A 14,079-nucleotide genomic window follows, 5' to 3' on the forward strand; every position below is an offset into this window, starting at 1 on the left:
CCAGTTGCAACGGAGCGACCGAGGCTCCTCTCACACGGACGGAACACGTCCGGGAAGCGACGCGTATTCAGCGTCTGTTCCGAGCGAACCGCAAGCGGGCAGTGCAGGAGGTGCTAGCCGGGCAATCTCCGCACTGCCAGGTGCCCAAGGACATCGTCCAAGGGCACTTTAGTTCGATATATGCGGTCCGGGATCGCTCGGAACACTTCCCGGCGCTCCACCACGACCAGCCGGATGAAGGTACCAGTGAAGCACTGGAGAGGCCCTTTGGGGCGGCGGAGGTATCCACCCGACTCCGGAGGATGAAGAACTCATCCCCTGGACCGGATGGAATCACCTACGCTGACCTGAGGGGGGCCGATCCGGGAGCCGAGGTCCTGACGGCGGCATACAATGCGTGCCGTCGGGTGGAGTCGATTCCCTCCCTGTGGAAGGAGTCCAACACCATCTTGCTTCACAAGAAAGGTGAAAGGGATGACCTCAGCAACTGGCGTCCCATCGCTATGGGCGACGTCATCCCCAAACTATTTGCCGCCGTGATGGCCGACCGTCTCACCCGCTGGGCCGTCCAAAACCGACGGCTCTCCCCGGCACAGAAGGGCTTCCTGCCGTATGAGGGGTGCCTCGAGCACAACTTCGTTCTGCAGGGGGCCCTGGCCGACGCGAAACGACGGCGAAGGGAAATGGTGGTGGCGTGGCTGGACCTTTCCAATGCTTTTGGATCGGTCCCACACGCTACCATTCTTGGCGCGCTGGCCGGTGCCGGTGCCCCTCGCGCGACCGTTAACCTCGTCCGGTGCTTATACACCGATTGCACGACGAGGGTCCGTACCGCCGAAGGATTCACCGATAGGATCCCCATGCGGTCGGGAGTAAGACAGGGTTGCCCCCTGAGCCCAATACTCTTCAACCTGGCGATCGAACCCGTGGTCCGTCAGGCCACGGAGTCGGGAGCCGGGTACGAGATGGCGGGCTTCAGGGTAGCAGCCCTGGCCTACGCGGACGATATCGCGTTGATCGCGACGTCCCCCGAAAGCATGAGAGGGCTATTGGGTGCAGCGGAGGCCACGGCTCGGGGCCTGGGTCTCGCGTTTAACCCGGGGAAGTGCGCTACGCTGCACGTACTCGGGAGCGGCGCGGTGGCTCGGACCGAGTTTGGCCTCAACGAGGGACTCGTTCCAGCGCTCGGAGACGGGGACGCCTACGAACACCTGGGCGTACCCACCGGGGTTCGGATCGACCAGACGCCCTACTCCGCGATCCGGGACGTGCTGAGGGACCTGGGGGCGGTGGATCGCTCCCTGCTGGCTCCGTGGCAGAAGGTGGAAACCTTACGATCGGTTATAATTCCACGTTTGGATTTCCTGCTACGGGGCGCCAGTTTGAGGAAGTCCGCACTGGCGGAGGTGGACAAGGCAGTCAGGCGCGCGGTCAAGGGGTGGCTCAATTTGCCACAGCGGGCCAGCGCGGAGGTGGTCTACATCCCTCCCTCGCGGGGTGGATGTGGGATCCTCCCGCTGGCAGACCTGGCCGACGTGACGACCGTGGCCCACGCGTTCAGACTCCTGAACGCAGGGGACCCGGTCGTTGCGTCGGTGGCAAGAGCATCCCTTGACACAGCGGCGCGAGACAAGCTGCGTCGACCTCCGACAGAGGGGGACCTCGCGGAGTACCTGTCGGGTCGTTTGACCGGGGACTTCGCGTTGCCAACCACCGGATGTTCCTCATTCTGGTCGCGGGTGCGGTCCGCCGCGCTCAGGTCTGCGGCGCGTTTCGGGTTCCAGTGGAGATGGGACGATGGTCGGGCCGAGCTCTCGGTGGAGATTGCATCGCGGGGCGAGCCGGTCGTGGTGTCACCAGGAGCAAAGGCTGAGATAATCCGCCGCATGAGGGCGGCAGTGACCGGGCACTACATGGAGACATTGGTCCGAAAACCTGACCAGGGGAAGGTCTTTGGGGTGACCTCCCGCCATGCGGTGAGCAATCACTTCATGCGTGGGGGGTCGTTCACTCGCTTCGCCGACTGGCGCTTTATCCATCGTGCGCGCCTTGACGTCCTCCCGCTCAACGGAGCGATCCGTTGGGGGGGAGGCGACAAGCGTTGTCGGCGATGCGGGTACAAACTCGAGAGCCTTCCCCATGTGCTCGGTCACTGCGGCGTTCACTCGGCGGCTCGCCAGCTCCGGCACCACGGCCTGGTTCGCAGGCTTGCGACGGCGACCCGTCTCCCGGGCGACATCCGGGTGGACCGGCGTGTCCCGGGTGCCCCTGACGAACTGGCGGCCTTGCGTCCCGACATAGTTGTGACGCATGAGCCGTCGCGGACCGTCCACCTGGTCGATGTGGCCGTGCCTTTCGAGAACACCTCGGTGGCCTTTGAAGAGGCCAAGGCGGAGAAGCTGCGGAAATACGCGCCTCTGGCGTGTGCTCTCCGCCGGCGCGGCTACACCGTCCACGTGGACGCGTTCATCGTCGGGGCCCTGGGCGCCTGGTGCCCGGAGAACGAGGCCCTTTTGAAGACGCTGCGCGTCTCATGGTTCTATGCGAGAATCATGAGACGCCTCATGGTATCTGAGACCATAGCCTGGTCCAGGGACATGTACGTGGAGCATGTCTCCGGGATCCGGCAATACCCCGCCCCGACCTCGGCGCCCGATGCCAACAATAACGCGGCGGCGCCGAGAAGATTGAGTAATATAAATGACGACCGTGGGGGTCGAGGGGCCGTAATATTGGCACCTTCGGACTGCCCCGTGCTCAAGAAGACGAGCAGCGGGCGTCCACATGAGCACTTAGGCTATTTTACTTTATTGTATTTTGTCTTTAATTTTTCACTGTATTTATTTATTTATTTATGTATTATTCTTGTTTTTGTCCCATTGACAATAGTCCGGCCCTTTACACCCTACATGCTTATTATTGTTTGTTGTTGTTGTGTTTGTCCATTTATATATTTATTTATTTATTTATTTATTTATTTATTATTTATTTATGTTAACATATTGGAATAGCCTAAGGACACGCCCAAAGAGCCGTTTACAGACGTTCATTTATTAGATGGACGCCCAGCGCGATTTATAAATAGTATAGAAATGCGACTACAAGGGCGCAGGGGGATTGTCCCTGCGCCCTTCTGAAATTTAGAATTTAAAAGAAAATATAAAAAAAATTGTATTATGTACCTGATCCCCGGGGCCTCGGCTCCGGGGAAACATTTATTGAAAATAAAAGCCATTTATCTGTTCTTATCAGCTTAATATCTGATACACTCCCCATCGGGGAGTCAGAATATTAATCTGATTTTTGGAAATTGACGGAGCAGTTGGAGCTTGCTCCACCTCTGTCGCGAGTCAGCCTGGCATTGCAGTGCCGCCAGGATTGGCTCAATTTTTCCCTACGACAATTTTAAGTATTTTATTTATTTATTTATTTAAATATTTAATCTTTTGACTTTGCTTATTTTTAACTTTTGACTAATTTTAACTTTTAAATATTCTGACTCCTTTTAACTACTCTCCTTTGATCTTGCTTTTACTCTTGCTTTTAACTTGTCTGCTTTTACTTTCGCTTGCTTGCTTTCTGTGAGTTTCAGGCATGGCCGAAGGATCTGGATGCGTCGCCCGGGGTAACGAGGTAATCGTACAGTTCCCGTTCCCCGAGGTCTTCAACTGCCCCCATTGTCACCGGGGGGCCACGGCGCTGCAGAGGGGAGCGGCGGTGTACCGGCGGCACGAGGACCTGGGTAAGCACCTTAGACTTCACCATTCGGGCATAACCCGGAGGTTTGTCTGCGGTGAGTGCGGCTTCACCGATAGCAGCGCGTACGCGCTGCGAAAGGTGAAGCTGCACCACGCAGCAAACCACAGTAGTGGTGCACTGGGTCCTCCTGCCGCTGGTGCACCATCGGCCGCCCCGGGCGACGCGTCCGCATCCCCGGCCAGCGGACCCGCGGGGGGGACGGGCTCCCCTCGCGAGGGCGCGAGAAGCGAGGCCCCGAATCCCGCCGAAGCGGGTCGACCGACCGTTCGGGGAGGCGAACCGCCATGCGCGAGAAGACGCGTGCCAGCGGTGGCGGTATCGACCTCCCGTTGCAGGACTACGTCCTCCGCCTCCACTACGACAACGGCGAGGACATCGACGAGGCGGGGGACAACGGCGGCGACGGTAGCGGCGACGAGGGCCGCTACAACGACGATGAGGAGCTTCCTGACCGTCGCCGCCAGGCGCAGCGGGACGCAGCCCGTGCCCACGACGGTTGCACCGAGGGGGTGCAACAAGAGGGTGACTCCCACCACCACCTTCGCGGAGGTCACCCGGGGGCCGCCGGCCGCCACCACCGGGGTGGCAACGACAGCTACGGCGAGGGATAAGAGGAAGAGGTCGACCGGAACACCCTCGCCGGCCGGGACGACGACGGAGGGGGGGGCCACCACCACCCAGCCGCCCCCCCCCGCCGGACATATACACCAGACTAACTCCGGCCATTCGTCGTCGCCCGGCAGAACCACCCTGGTGGTTGTAACTTCGGCAGCAGCGGTAACGACGACGACGACGACGACGACGATGACGACGGCGACGACGACGACTTCGGTGGTTCGGGGGTCAATCCCCGCACCGGTCGTGACACCACCGCCCACCCGGGGTCCAACTCCATCGCCGAGGGGGACAGCCGGCGGCAATTCCACCTCGCCGCCGGCGCTCGCGCCCAGGACGAGGGCGCGAGCCAGGAGGGCCGCCACCGAGCCCCCTCGGACGACCCCGGGGACACCTGGAAGGAGGAAGAGGACCAGCGGCACCCCCCTGGCGGTGGTACCAGTCGCGACCGGAAGAAGGACGCCGCCGACGACATCACCGGCGGCAGTAGGATGCCCCACACCGAGGAGAGGGAGAAGCGCCCGGGCGACGTCCCTTCCGCCCGGGGGACAGACGGAGGGGGGCAACACCACCGCCCCCATCTCCCCGGATGTGGGGACGACAAGGAGAAGGAGGGGGAGGAAACTCCCGGCCATCGAGGAGTCGTCGTCGGGAGAAGAAAAAGAGGCAGCGGCGGTTCCGTCGTCGTCGTCGGACGAGGATTGGAGAGTGGCGGCCTCCAGAAGAGGACGGAAGAGGGCAGGGCTGCGGACTCCCGTGCCGGGGGAGCATAGAAAAGGAACGGGAAGAAGAGGAAGGCCCCCCGGCAGCGCCAGAGCGGTCGGACCTCCCGTGGAGGCGGAACGGGGCCAAAACATGGACCGAGGCCCACATAGTAATAATAATAATAATAATAATAATAATAATACCAGTGACAGGAACGTCACTGAGGATAATGGCTGTAAAAAGGTTCTGTGATAGGGCCACCAGTCCCCATTAATTTTTAGTAACCAGATAACGACAGCATTGATATAGTATGTGGACGCGAGCCGGGGCAGTCCGATTAATACCCCCGGGTCAAACCGGGGCTCTGTTTTCAGAACTGCGGCCCCGAGAGGTGCCACCCCTGCGGTCATTTCGAGAGACGCCGCCGTGGATCGAAGGCGGACGGCGACGAGGGGGTGTGGGAGTGCGGCCAACCCGAGGGCAGCTGCACGTCGTGACCCGATGGTGACCGGAGGTGAGCGGACACAGCGGGCGTGCGTGGGGCTCAGGCATGGGCCGGCGCGTAGTACCGACGCAATCGCGGAGCGTACAGGGAGAGGGCGCGGACCCCCCCGGGGAGAGCGGACTCCTATGGCTGTCCCCCGCCGACGCGGTGGCGCCGAGGACGCGTCCGAAAGGGCGCGTATCGTCGCGGTCGCGGAGGCGGTGGTGACAGCGGAGGGCTTAGAGGCCCTTGCCGTCCTTGTGGCGGATTTCTTTGGAGAGAGGAGTTCTGCTCGCGGAAGGGGGGGTGCCGCACGAGCCACTGGTAGGGGGGGCGGAAGGCCTGATGCGGCGGATGGATTGGGGGGGCGTCCCCGGAGGGACGCCAGTTGCAACGGAGCGACCGAGGCTCCTCTCACACGGACGGAACACGTCCGGGAAGCGACGCGTATTCAGCGTCTGTTCCGAGCGAACCGCAAGCGGGCAGTGCAGGAGGTGCTAGCCGGGCAATCTCCGCACTGCCAGGTGCCCAAGGACATCGTCCAAGGGCACTTTAGTTCGATATATGCGGTCCGGGATCGCTCGGAACACTTCCCGGCGCTCCACCACGACCAGCCGGATGAAGGTACCAGTGAAGCACTGGAGAGGCCCTTTGGGGCGGCGGAGGTATCCACCCGACTCCGGAGGATGAAGAACTCATCCCCTGGACCGGATGGAATCACCTACGCTGACCTGAGGGGGGCCGATCCGGGAGCCGAGGTCCTGACGGCGGCATACAATGCGTGCCGTCGGGTGGAGTCGATTCCCTCCCTGTGGAAGGAGTCCAACACCATCTTGCTTCACAAGAAAGGTGAAAGGGATGACCTCAGCAACTGGCGTCCCATCGCTATGGGCGACGTCATCCCCAAACTATTTGCCGCCGTGATGGCCGACCGTCTCACCCGCTGGGCCGTCCAAAACCGACGGCTCTCCCCGGCACAGAAGGGCTTCCTGCCGTATGAGGGGTGCCTCGAGCACAACTTCGTTCTGCAGGGGGCCCTGGCCGACGCGAAACGACGGCGAAGGGAAATGGTGGTGGCGTGGCTGGACCTTTCCAATGCTTTTGGATCGGTCCCACACGCTACCATTCTTGGCGCGCTGGCCGGTGCCGGTGCCCCTCGCGCGACCGTTAACCTCGTCCGGTGCTTATACACCGATTGCACGACGAGGGTCCGTACCGCCGAAGGATTCACCGATAGGATCCCCATGCGGTCGGGAGTAAGACAGGGTTGCCCCCTGAGCCCAATACTCTTCAACCTGGCGATCGAACCCGTGGTCCGTCAGGCCACGGAGTCGGGAGCCGGGTACGAGATGGCGGGCTTCAGGGTAGCAGCCCTGGCCTACGCGGACGATATCGCGTTGATCGCGACGTCCCCCGAAAGCATGAGAGGGCTATTGGGTGCAGCGGAGGCCACGGCTCGGGGCCTGGGTCTCGCGTTTAACCCGGGGAAGTGCGCTACGCTGCACGTACTCGGGAGCGGCGCGGTGGCTCGGACCGAGTTTGGCCTCAACGAGGGACTCGTTCCAGCGCTCGGAGACGGGGACGCCTACGAACACCTGGGCGTACCCACCGGGGTTCGGATCGACCAGACGCCCTACTCCGCGATCCGAGACGTGCTGAGGGACCTGGGGGCGGTGGATCGCTCCCTGCTGGCTCCGTGGCAGAAGGTGGAAACCTTACGATCGGTTATAATTCCACGTTTGGATTTCCTGCTACGGGGCGCCAGTTTGAGGAAGTCCGCACTGGCGGAGGTGGACAAGGCAGTCAGGCGCGCGGTCAAGGGGTGGCTCAATTTGCCACAGCGGGCCAGCGCGGAGGTGGTCTACATCCCTCCCTCGCGGGGTGGATGTGGGATCCTCCCGCTGGCAGACCTGGCCGACGTGACGACCGTGGCCCACGCGTTCAGACTCCTGAACGCAGGGGACCCGGTCGTTGCGTCGGTGGCAGGAGCATCCCTTGACACAGCGGCGCGGGACAAGCTGCGTCGACCTCCGACAGAGGGGGACCTCGCGGAGTACCTGTCGGGTCGTTTGACCGGGGACTTCGCGTTGCCAACCACCGGATGTTCCTCATTCTGGTCGCGGGTGCGGTCCGCCGCGCTCAGGTCTGCGGCGCGTTTCGGGTTCCAGTGGAGATGGGACGATGGTCGGGCCGAGCTCTCGGTGGAGATTGCATCGCGGGGCGAGCCGGTCGTGGTGTCACCAGGAGCAAAGGCTGAGATAATCCGCCGCATGAGGGCGGCAGTGACCGGGCACTACATGGAGACATTGGTCCGAAAACCTGACCAGGGGAAGGTCTTTGGGGTGACCTCCCGCCATGCGGTGAGCAATCACTTCATGCGTGGGGGGTCGTTCACCCGCTTCGCCGACTGGCGCTTTATCCACCGTGCGCGCCTTGACGTCCTCCCGCTCAACGGAGCGATCCGTTGGGGGGGAGGCGACAAGCGCTGTCGGCGATGCGGGTACAAACTCGAGAGCCTTCCCCATGTGCTCGGTCACTGCGGCGTTCATTCGGCGGCTCGCCAGCTCCGGCACCACGGCCTGGTTCGCAGGCTTGCGACGGCGACCCGTCTCCCGGGCGACATCCGGGTGGACCGGCGTGTCCCGGGTGCCCCTGACGAACTGGCGGCCTTGCGTCCCGACATAGTTGTGACGCATGAGCCGTCGCGGACCGTCCACCTGGTCGATGTGGCCGTGCCTTTCGAGAACACCTCGGTGGCCTTTGAAGAGGCCAAGGCGGAGAAGCTGCGAAAATACGCGCCTCTGGCGTGTGCTCTCCGCCGGCGCGGCTACACCGTCCACGTGGACGCGTTCATCGTCGGGGCCCTGGGCGCCTGGTGCCCGGAGAACGAGGCCCTTTTGAAGACGCTGCGCGTCTCATGGTTCTATGCGAGAATCATGAGACGTCTCATGGTATCTGAGACCATAGCCTGGTCCAGGGACATGTACGTGGAGCATGTCTCCGGGATACGGCAATACCCCGCCCCGACCTCGGCGCCCGATGCCAACGATAACGCGGCGGCGCAGAGAGGACTGAATAATATAAACGACGACCGTGGGGGTCAAGGGGCCGTACATATTGGCACCATCGGACTGCCCCGTGCTCGAGAAGACGAGTAGCGGGCGTCCACGAAACATGTCGGGCTTCATACCTTACTGTATTTTGTCTTATTTATCTATTTATTTATTTTATACTTGACAAGTAGTCCGGCCCTTTACACCGGCTACATGGCTTATTGATTGTTAGTTGTTATTGTTGTGTTTGTCATATATATATGTATTTATTTATTTATTTATTTATTTATATATTTATATATTATCATTGACTGACAAAACTAATGCCCAAAGAAGGATTTACATCTGTATTAGATGGACGCCCAGCGCGACGTACTAATGAAATAATATGCGACTACAAGGGCGCAGGGGGATTGTCCCTGCGCCCTTTTGGAAATTATATAATTAACAAGAAACTGAGAACAATTGTATCATGTACCTAATCCCCGGGGCCTCGGTCCCGGGGAAACATTATGTGAAATAAAAGCCATTTATCTGTTCTTATCAGCTTAATATCTGATACACTCCCCATCAGGGAGTCAGAATATTAATCTGATTTTTGGAAATCGACGGAGCAGTTGGAGCTTGCTCCACCTCTGTCACGAGTCAGCCTGGCATTGCAGTGCCGCCAGGATTGGCTCATTTATTTAATACAAACATAAAATTTACAGAAGGGGGGACGAATAAAAATAAAAATAAAAATAAAATTAAAGAAATAAAAATAAAATTAAAAAAATCAAAAATTTTTGTAGTGTACGCTCTATCCGTTGGGGACAACTTCGCTTACGAGTTTGACTACAAGGGCACAGGTTAGGTTTTCAAGAATTACTAACTTAATTAAAGTAATACAAATATATTATATTATGTTCGACCAGAGGTGGACTTTCGTGGGATTTTCCTGATCATGCGTACTGAAGCAAGCGCTACAGTCTTCACTGCCGTATACACTTAACTAAAATTTAGGGTACCGTTGAATCCCAGTAAGGCACAAAATTTAAGGAAGTTACAGGGAAAGAGAAAAGTTTTTATGACGGAAAATAGCTTGTGGCTAGGGTAAGGAAAACTGCAGAAAAACTAATTTCATATATCGACTAAAACTAAATCACCGTAGTCCGATCACAGAAATAAATACAAGCATTTCCAGAAAATTGTTGTAACAAAAAAATTACTGATTTACAACATATATTCTTTTTTCATTTCCTAGTCTTGAGACATACTCCTTTAAAGTAGAAAAATATTAAAAAGATTGCGCATCAAATTGTAAGAGGATGCTTGTAAGAAGGCTTTAATCTTCAACTTCGTGATGGTTTTAATGAGTCATTAGTTATTCGATGGTCAACAATGATGGAATTATGATCATAGATTGTCAATAATGAGGTTGACATCAAGGTCAGAAATCCAGTGAAGACCAAGGAAGTGCTTAGAGGTAGAACCAATGAAATACTTTCACTATTGTAGAAGTTATGGTCGTTTGAAAACTGCGTTTTTTAATCCTTCCATAGTCAATTCACATATATATTTACGCACACACTACAGCTTTCTGCCCATCAATACCAATTCAGTGAATAGTTTTTCAAGTACCTCCATCCATGAGAAGAGGACGCTAAAATCACAGACGAGATATATGAATAGACCTTTCACCTTATGGACTTTCGCGGCCGAATCTGACTGCCATACCGACCTGAAAATTCGGAGCTGATTTTAGCGGCCTCTTCTCATGGATGGCGGTTAGTTGAGAAACTAGGCACTGAATTAGTATTGATGGGCAGCCAGCTGTAGTGGGTGCGTAAATACATGTGAGTTGACTATGGGGGGGATTGAAAAAGACAGTGCAGTATTATCAGATGGCAGACCCGTGCCCAAAGGGAGCTGCCCCACCACTCACACACACTAATGCCAACCACCTTGTATATGAGTTCTGGCGTTTCGTATAGCTTCGTGGATTCGAGAAAGGCGGCGAATGTGAGTCTATCCTTCTTGCTCTCATTCGATCTCGCATAATCTCGAGCCGAGATTCTCGACTGCCCAGGCATTTTTGATTTTCCGACCTATGTAGGCGTATACAATGTATAAGCAAAATACCATAATGAAAAAAAAAATGACAAAAATTTGTTTTTACGGAAATACACGTTTTAGGACCCCCTGATCATATTTTAGCTATTAAAAAAAAGACATTTTTTTACTATGCTAATGGACGTGCTTTCATATATTTATACTATTAATACGATTGAGTCTGAACAACCAAATGAATTTTAATATAATTAAAAATTGTTAAATCTGAAAAAATTTGAGAATACTGTCCTATTTGCCCTCTTTGTTTAGCAATTTAAAAAAACGCTGACTCATTAAAATCAATCATATGAAAATGAATGGAAGTTGACACCGCCCCTACTGAAAATAAAGGACTGGAAAATTTTTGTTCTTTCAAGGAAGGAAACTCTTTTACTTAATCTTTTTCGAAGGCGAAGGCAAAAAAGTCGATTTCGCCACGGCAACAATGGTTGGACGCAACGCGTGGACATTCCCCCGAAATAGGGGATCGGCTTTTGTTTTCCAGAAACGCTAGAGACAATGTATTTTCCAAGAGAGTCGAATGTAAGGACCACTGAAGGACGCTCAGTCTACGATACATTTATGACAGAGTTTTGGGGTGCATGTGGCCTAAAGAGCGAATGAGACTAAACAGGCATGGCAACGGGTGACGCGATAGCGGACGACCGCGTTGGGTCTCCAGGTAGCGCGTGTCGAGGCATTGATTGTTTATGAATAGAGAGAGAGAGTAGTTAAAAGAGGCAGACGACCTGACGTCGTACTGCTGGAAAAACAACTTATAGTTCCTAGCATGTATAACATGTATATGTATATAACGCATGGTCCCTTCGTATGGAAAGTCAATGAATCTTCAAAAAGCGCCCAGGTCCGATTTCGAGAAATGTAAGGTCTGTCAGTCACGATGGCTTTTGTCGTTTACTGACGATTCGAACGGGTGGCGATGCCAGCAGGCTTGCTTTCGAGAAATGTAAGCAACGTCAGCGATGCAAGAGCGAGAAGGAAAGCGAGTATCAGCCTGTTCTTCTCGGCTCTTCCGAAACTCAACGAGCTGACGGACACGCAATTGGGCATAGTGTGCGAAAGTGAGGAATGAGAAGTTTCCGGGGCCCCGATGCACAGTCTGATTAAACTGATTTCGAGTCGCAAATACGTTTCTGCCGAGTTATTTTTTTAATAAATGATGTATTACAATTTAAAATAAAAAATAGAGAATTTGCGGTGTACGTATCAATGAAATACATCCTTAGGAATTTTAATAATCTTGAAATTTTTAAATACTCTTAATCGATTGATTTCTCCAATGAAATTAATCGATTAATGTCCAATGATAGACCCTACAGCTTTAATTCCGTTAAAAAATAATAAAATTTATGTAATTTTATTTTCTGTCTCACTTCCTCTTGTGTTAATTTCTGAATCTGTTGATAACGTTGCGAGTGACACGAAAATGGTAATGGGGTCCCGGGACCCCAGAAACTCCGGCCGAAAAATTACATTACGTGAAAGGTCTATTCATATACCTCGTCTGTGATACGAGCAGATCTTACGCCTTATGGACTTTCCGTGGTTTAAATTGACTGTCATACCGACCTAAAAATTCAGAGATGATTTTAGCGCCCTCTTCTCATGTATGACGGTCAGTTGAGAAACTATTCACTGAATCAGTGTGACGGGGCACAGCTGTAGTGACTTTTATTAGACCCTATCAAGTTCGTATTTCAATTCATTTGCGATACGTGTCTAATGCAATAGCGTCAACAATGTACATGATGAACTAAGCAGTTTTAATATTTTACTATACTTTACGAATATTCTCAGTCGTTATGGACGTTATTATTTCGTGACACTGACCTTGTACTTTCGGTAATAAGAGATGAGCGTTGGTCGTAGTTCCGGGAAGGGCGGTAATCCCGGGAAAACACTTCTACAGAAAATAAATAAACGAATGAAAAACTTGTCAAAGCCGGTCACGTCGCAAGACGTCGAAATTTCGACCTAAGAAACCCTGGAGCGCCGTTATCATTCGAAATTTCAGTCTTAAGAGTTTCTTCGGAAAAACATCGAGTATCAGACATTGAACCTTTTCCCCAACTTACCGCTTAATTCGCGATGTCGCTGCTAATGGTACAACGTCTTTGTCATTCGTTCCGTGGATTTTAGCGCAATCGAACATATCTGCAATTTCTCGACTAATAAGGCATATGCATACGTTTCACTTATCGATATCTAAACGCTTCGAATCACCATTATTACTCTCCATTACACTCTAACGGTGCCTTCGTTTAATATTAATTATAAATTTTCTGTAACACTGAATTGATGTTACTTATTAACGTGTCTCGCTGAATTTAATTACGATCTTTTGGAATACAGTTAGGATGTATGTAATCGTTACTTAATTATAATAATCGTTCATATACTTTAACGCGTTTTCATTTTGTTCCTGTTAAAGTCTCTTATTGGAATTCGAAGTTAATGAATTCCTTTTCGAAATACGAGCTTCGCGAGACATCGAAGTCTCCCACCACCCTTCCAACTAATTCGCGAGTGTTGCTGGGTACAGCGAGGGGTCGTCATTCGTGCTGTAAAAATTGGTGTAGTAAGACGTGTCAAGACGTGCCGGCGTTTCGCGATCAACAAGGTACATATTCTAACCTGTTGACATTTCCTTATTATTATTATTACTCGCATTTACTCTCTAACAGTGCTTTCGTTTAGAATTGGTACATTTCTACTACAAATTGAGTCGGAATTATGACAAAAATTGAATCGGGTTTCGCGCGTTTTCTTCGATATCTAACCGGCGTCGATTCACTGTATCCCTTTAAACGAAATTACGTATTTCACACATATTATTTCAAGTTCAGGCATTGCTTAATCATGATTAGATACATTTGCTATAATGTATTTGATTTTAATTTGTATATTATTTTTGTTGCAGTCTCCGATTGGAATTCGAATACCAGACAAGAAGCAACTGGCACGCAGACGCCATGACACTTGGAAACATTTAAACTGCGCCAATTTCAAATGGACTAACAACGATTGGTAACATTTAATATACATATATCATTATAATAAGTGACATATATATATTTTTTTTGTATATTTCTATCTTTTTACCGAGTTCTTATTTTTCGTAAGCACGATATATCAGTGTTGAAATATAAATAATAAATAATTTTTTAATTTCCTTTATAATCGATTTCGATTAAGTGGTAAATTATTATCATGTAAATATTAATATTATTTATATATTTTTATCTATATTTTACATTAACGGTAAATTTAAATGGTTTATATTTAACTTTATTCTGATCGCGCGTATTATTTATTTAATTGATTGTTTATATTTCTTTCTTTATAGATTGT

General features: G+C 52.6%; 2 protein-coding genes and 2 pseudogenes across 2 annotated transcripts; all 4 read left to right on the forward strand.

Moving 5' to 3' along the window:
• The first annotated feature begins 302 nt into the window (after nucleotides 1-302).
• Nucleotides 303-4,370, forward strand: LOC122404008. Its single transcript, XM_043407854.1, has 3 exons — nucleotides 303-2,691; nucleotides 3,593-4,023; nucleotides 4,095-4,370. The coding sequence occupies exons 1-3, from the start codon at nucleotides 303-305 to the stop codon at nucleotides 4,368-4,370; spliced, it is 3,096 nt and encodes a 1,031-aa protein (XP_043263789.1).
• On the forward strand, nucleotides 3,212-3,392 carry LOC122404014 (annotated as a pseudogene).
• Nucleotides 4,371-4,563: 193 nt separating the features above from the next.
• LOC122404009 (nascent polypeptide-associated complex subunit alpha, muscle-specific form-like) lies at nucleotides 4,564-5,331 on the forward strand. Its single transcript, XM_043407855.1, has one exon. It carries the CDS (start codon nucleotides 4,564-4,566, stop codon nucleotides 5,329-5,331), a length of 768 nt encoding a protein of 255 aa, XP_043263790.1.
• A 3,792-nt stretch (nucleotides 5,332-9,123) lies between these two features.
• Nucleotides 9,124-9,303, forward strand: LOC122404015 (annotated as a pseudogene).
• The last annotated feature ends 4,776 nt before the right edge of the window (nucleotides 9,304-14,079 follow it).

The sequence above is a fragment of the Colletes gigas genome, unplaced genomic scaffold, assembly GCF_013123115.1.
Source record: "Colletes gigas isolate AHSC1104 unplaced genomic scaffold, ASM1312311v1 Colletes_gigas_Sc00089, whole genome shotgun sequence".
NCBI lineage: Eukaryota > Metazoa > Arthropoda > Insecta > Hymenoptera > Colletidae > Colletes > Colletes gigas.

Bases quoted from the DNA above. Each gene is read 5' to 3' on its own strand.
- LOC122404008 (XM_043407854.1), top strand. From the start codon at position 303: ATGAAGAACTCATCCCCTGGACCGGATGGAATCACCTACGCTGACCTG. The intron at 2,692-3,592 runs GTAATATAAATG...TGTGAGTTTCAG, and splicing joins GGCGGCGCCGAGAAGATTGA to GCATGGCCGAAGGATCTGGA. The intron at 4,024-4,094 runs GTTCGGGGAGGC...CTCCCGTTGCAG, and splicing joins CCGAAGCGGGTCGACCGACC to GACTACGTCCTCCGCCTCCA.
- LOC122404009 (XM_043407855.1), top strand. From the start codon at position 4,564: ATGACGACGGCGACGACGACGACTTCGGTGGTTCGGGGGTCAATCCCC.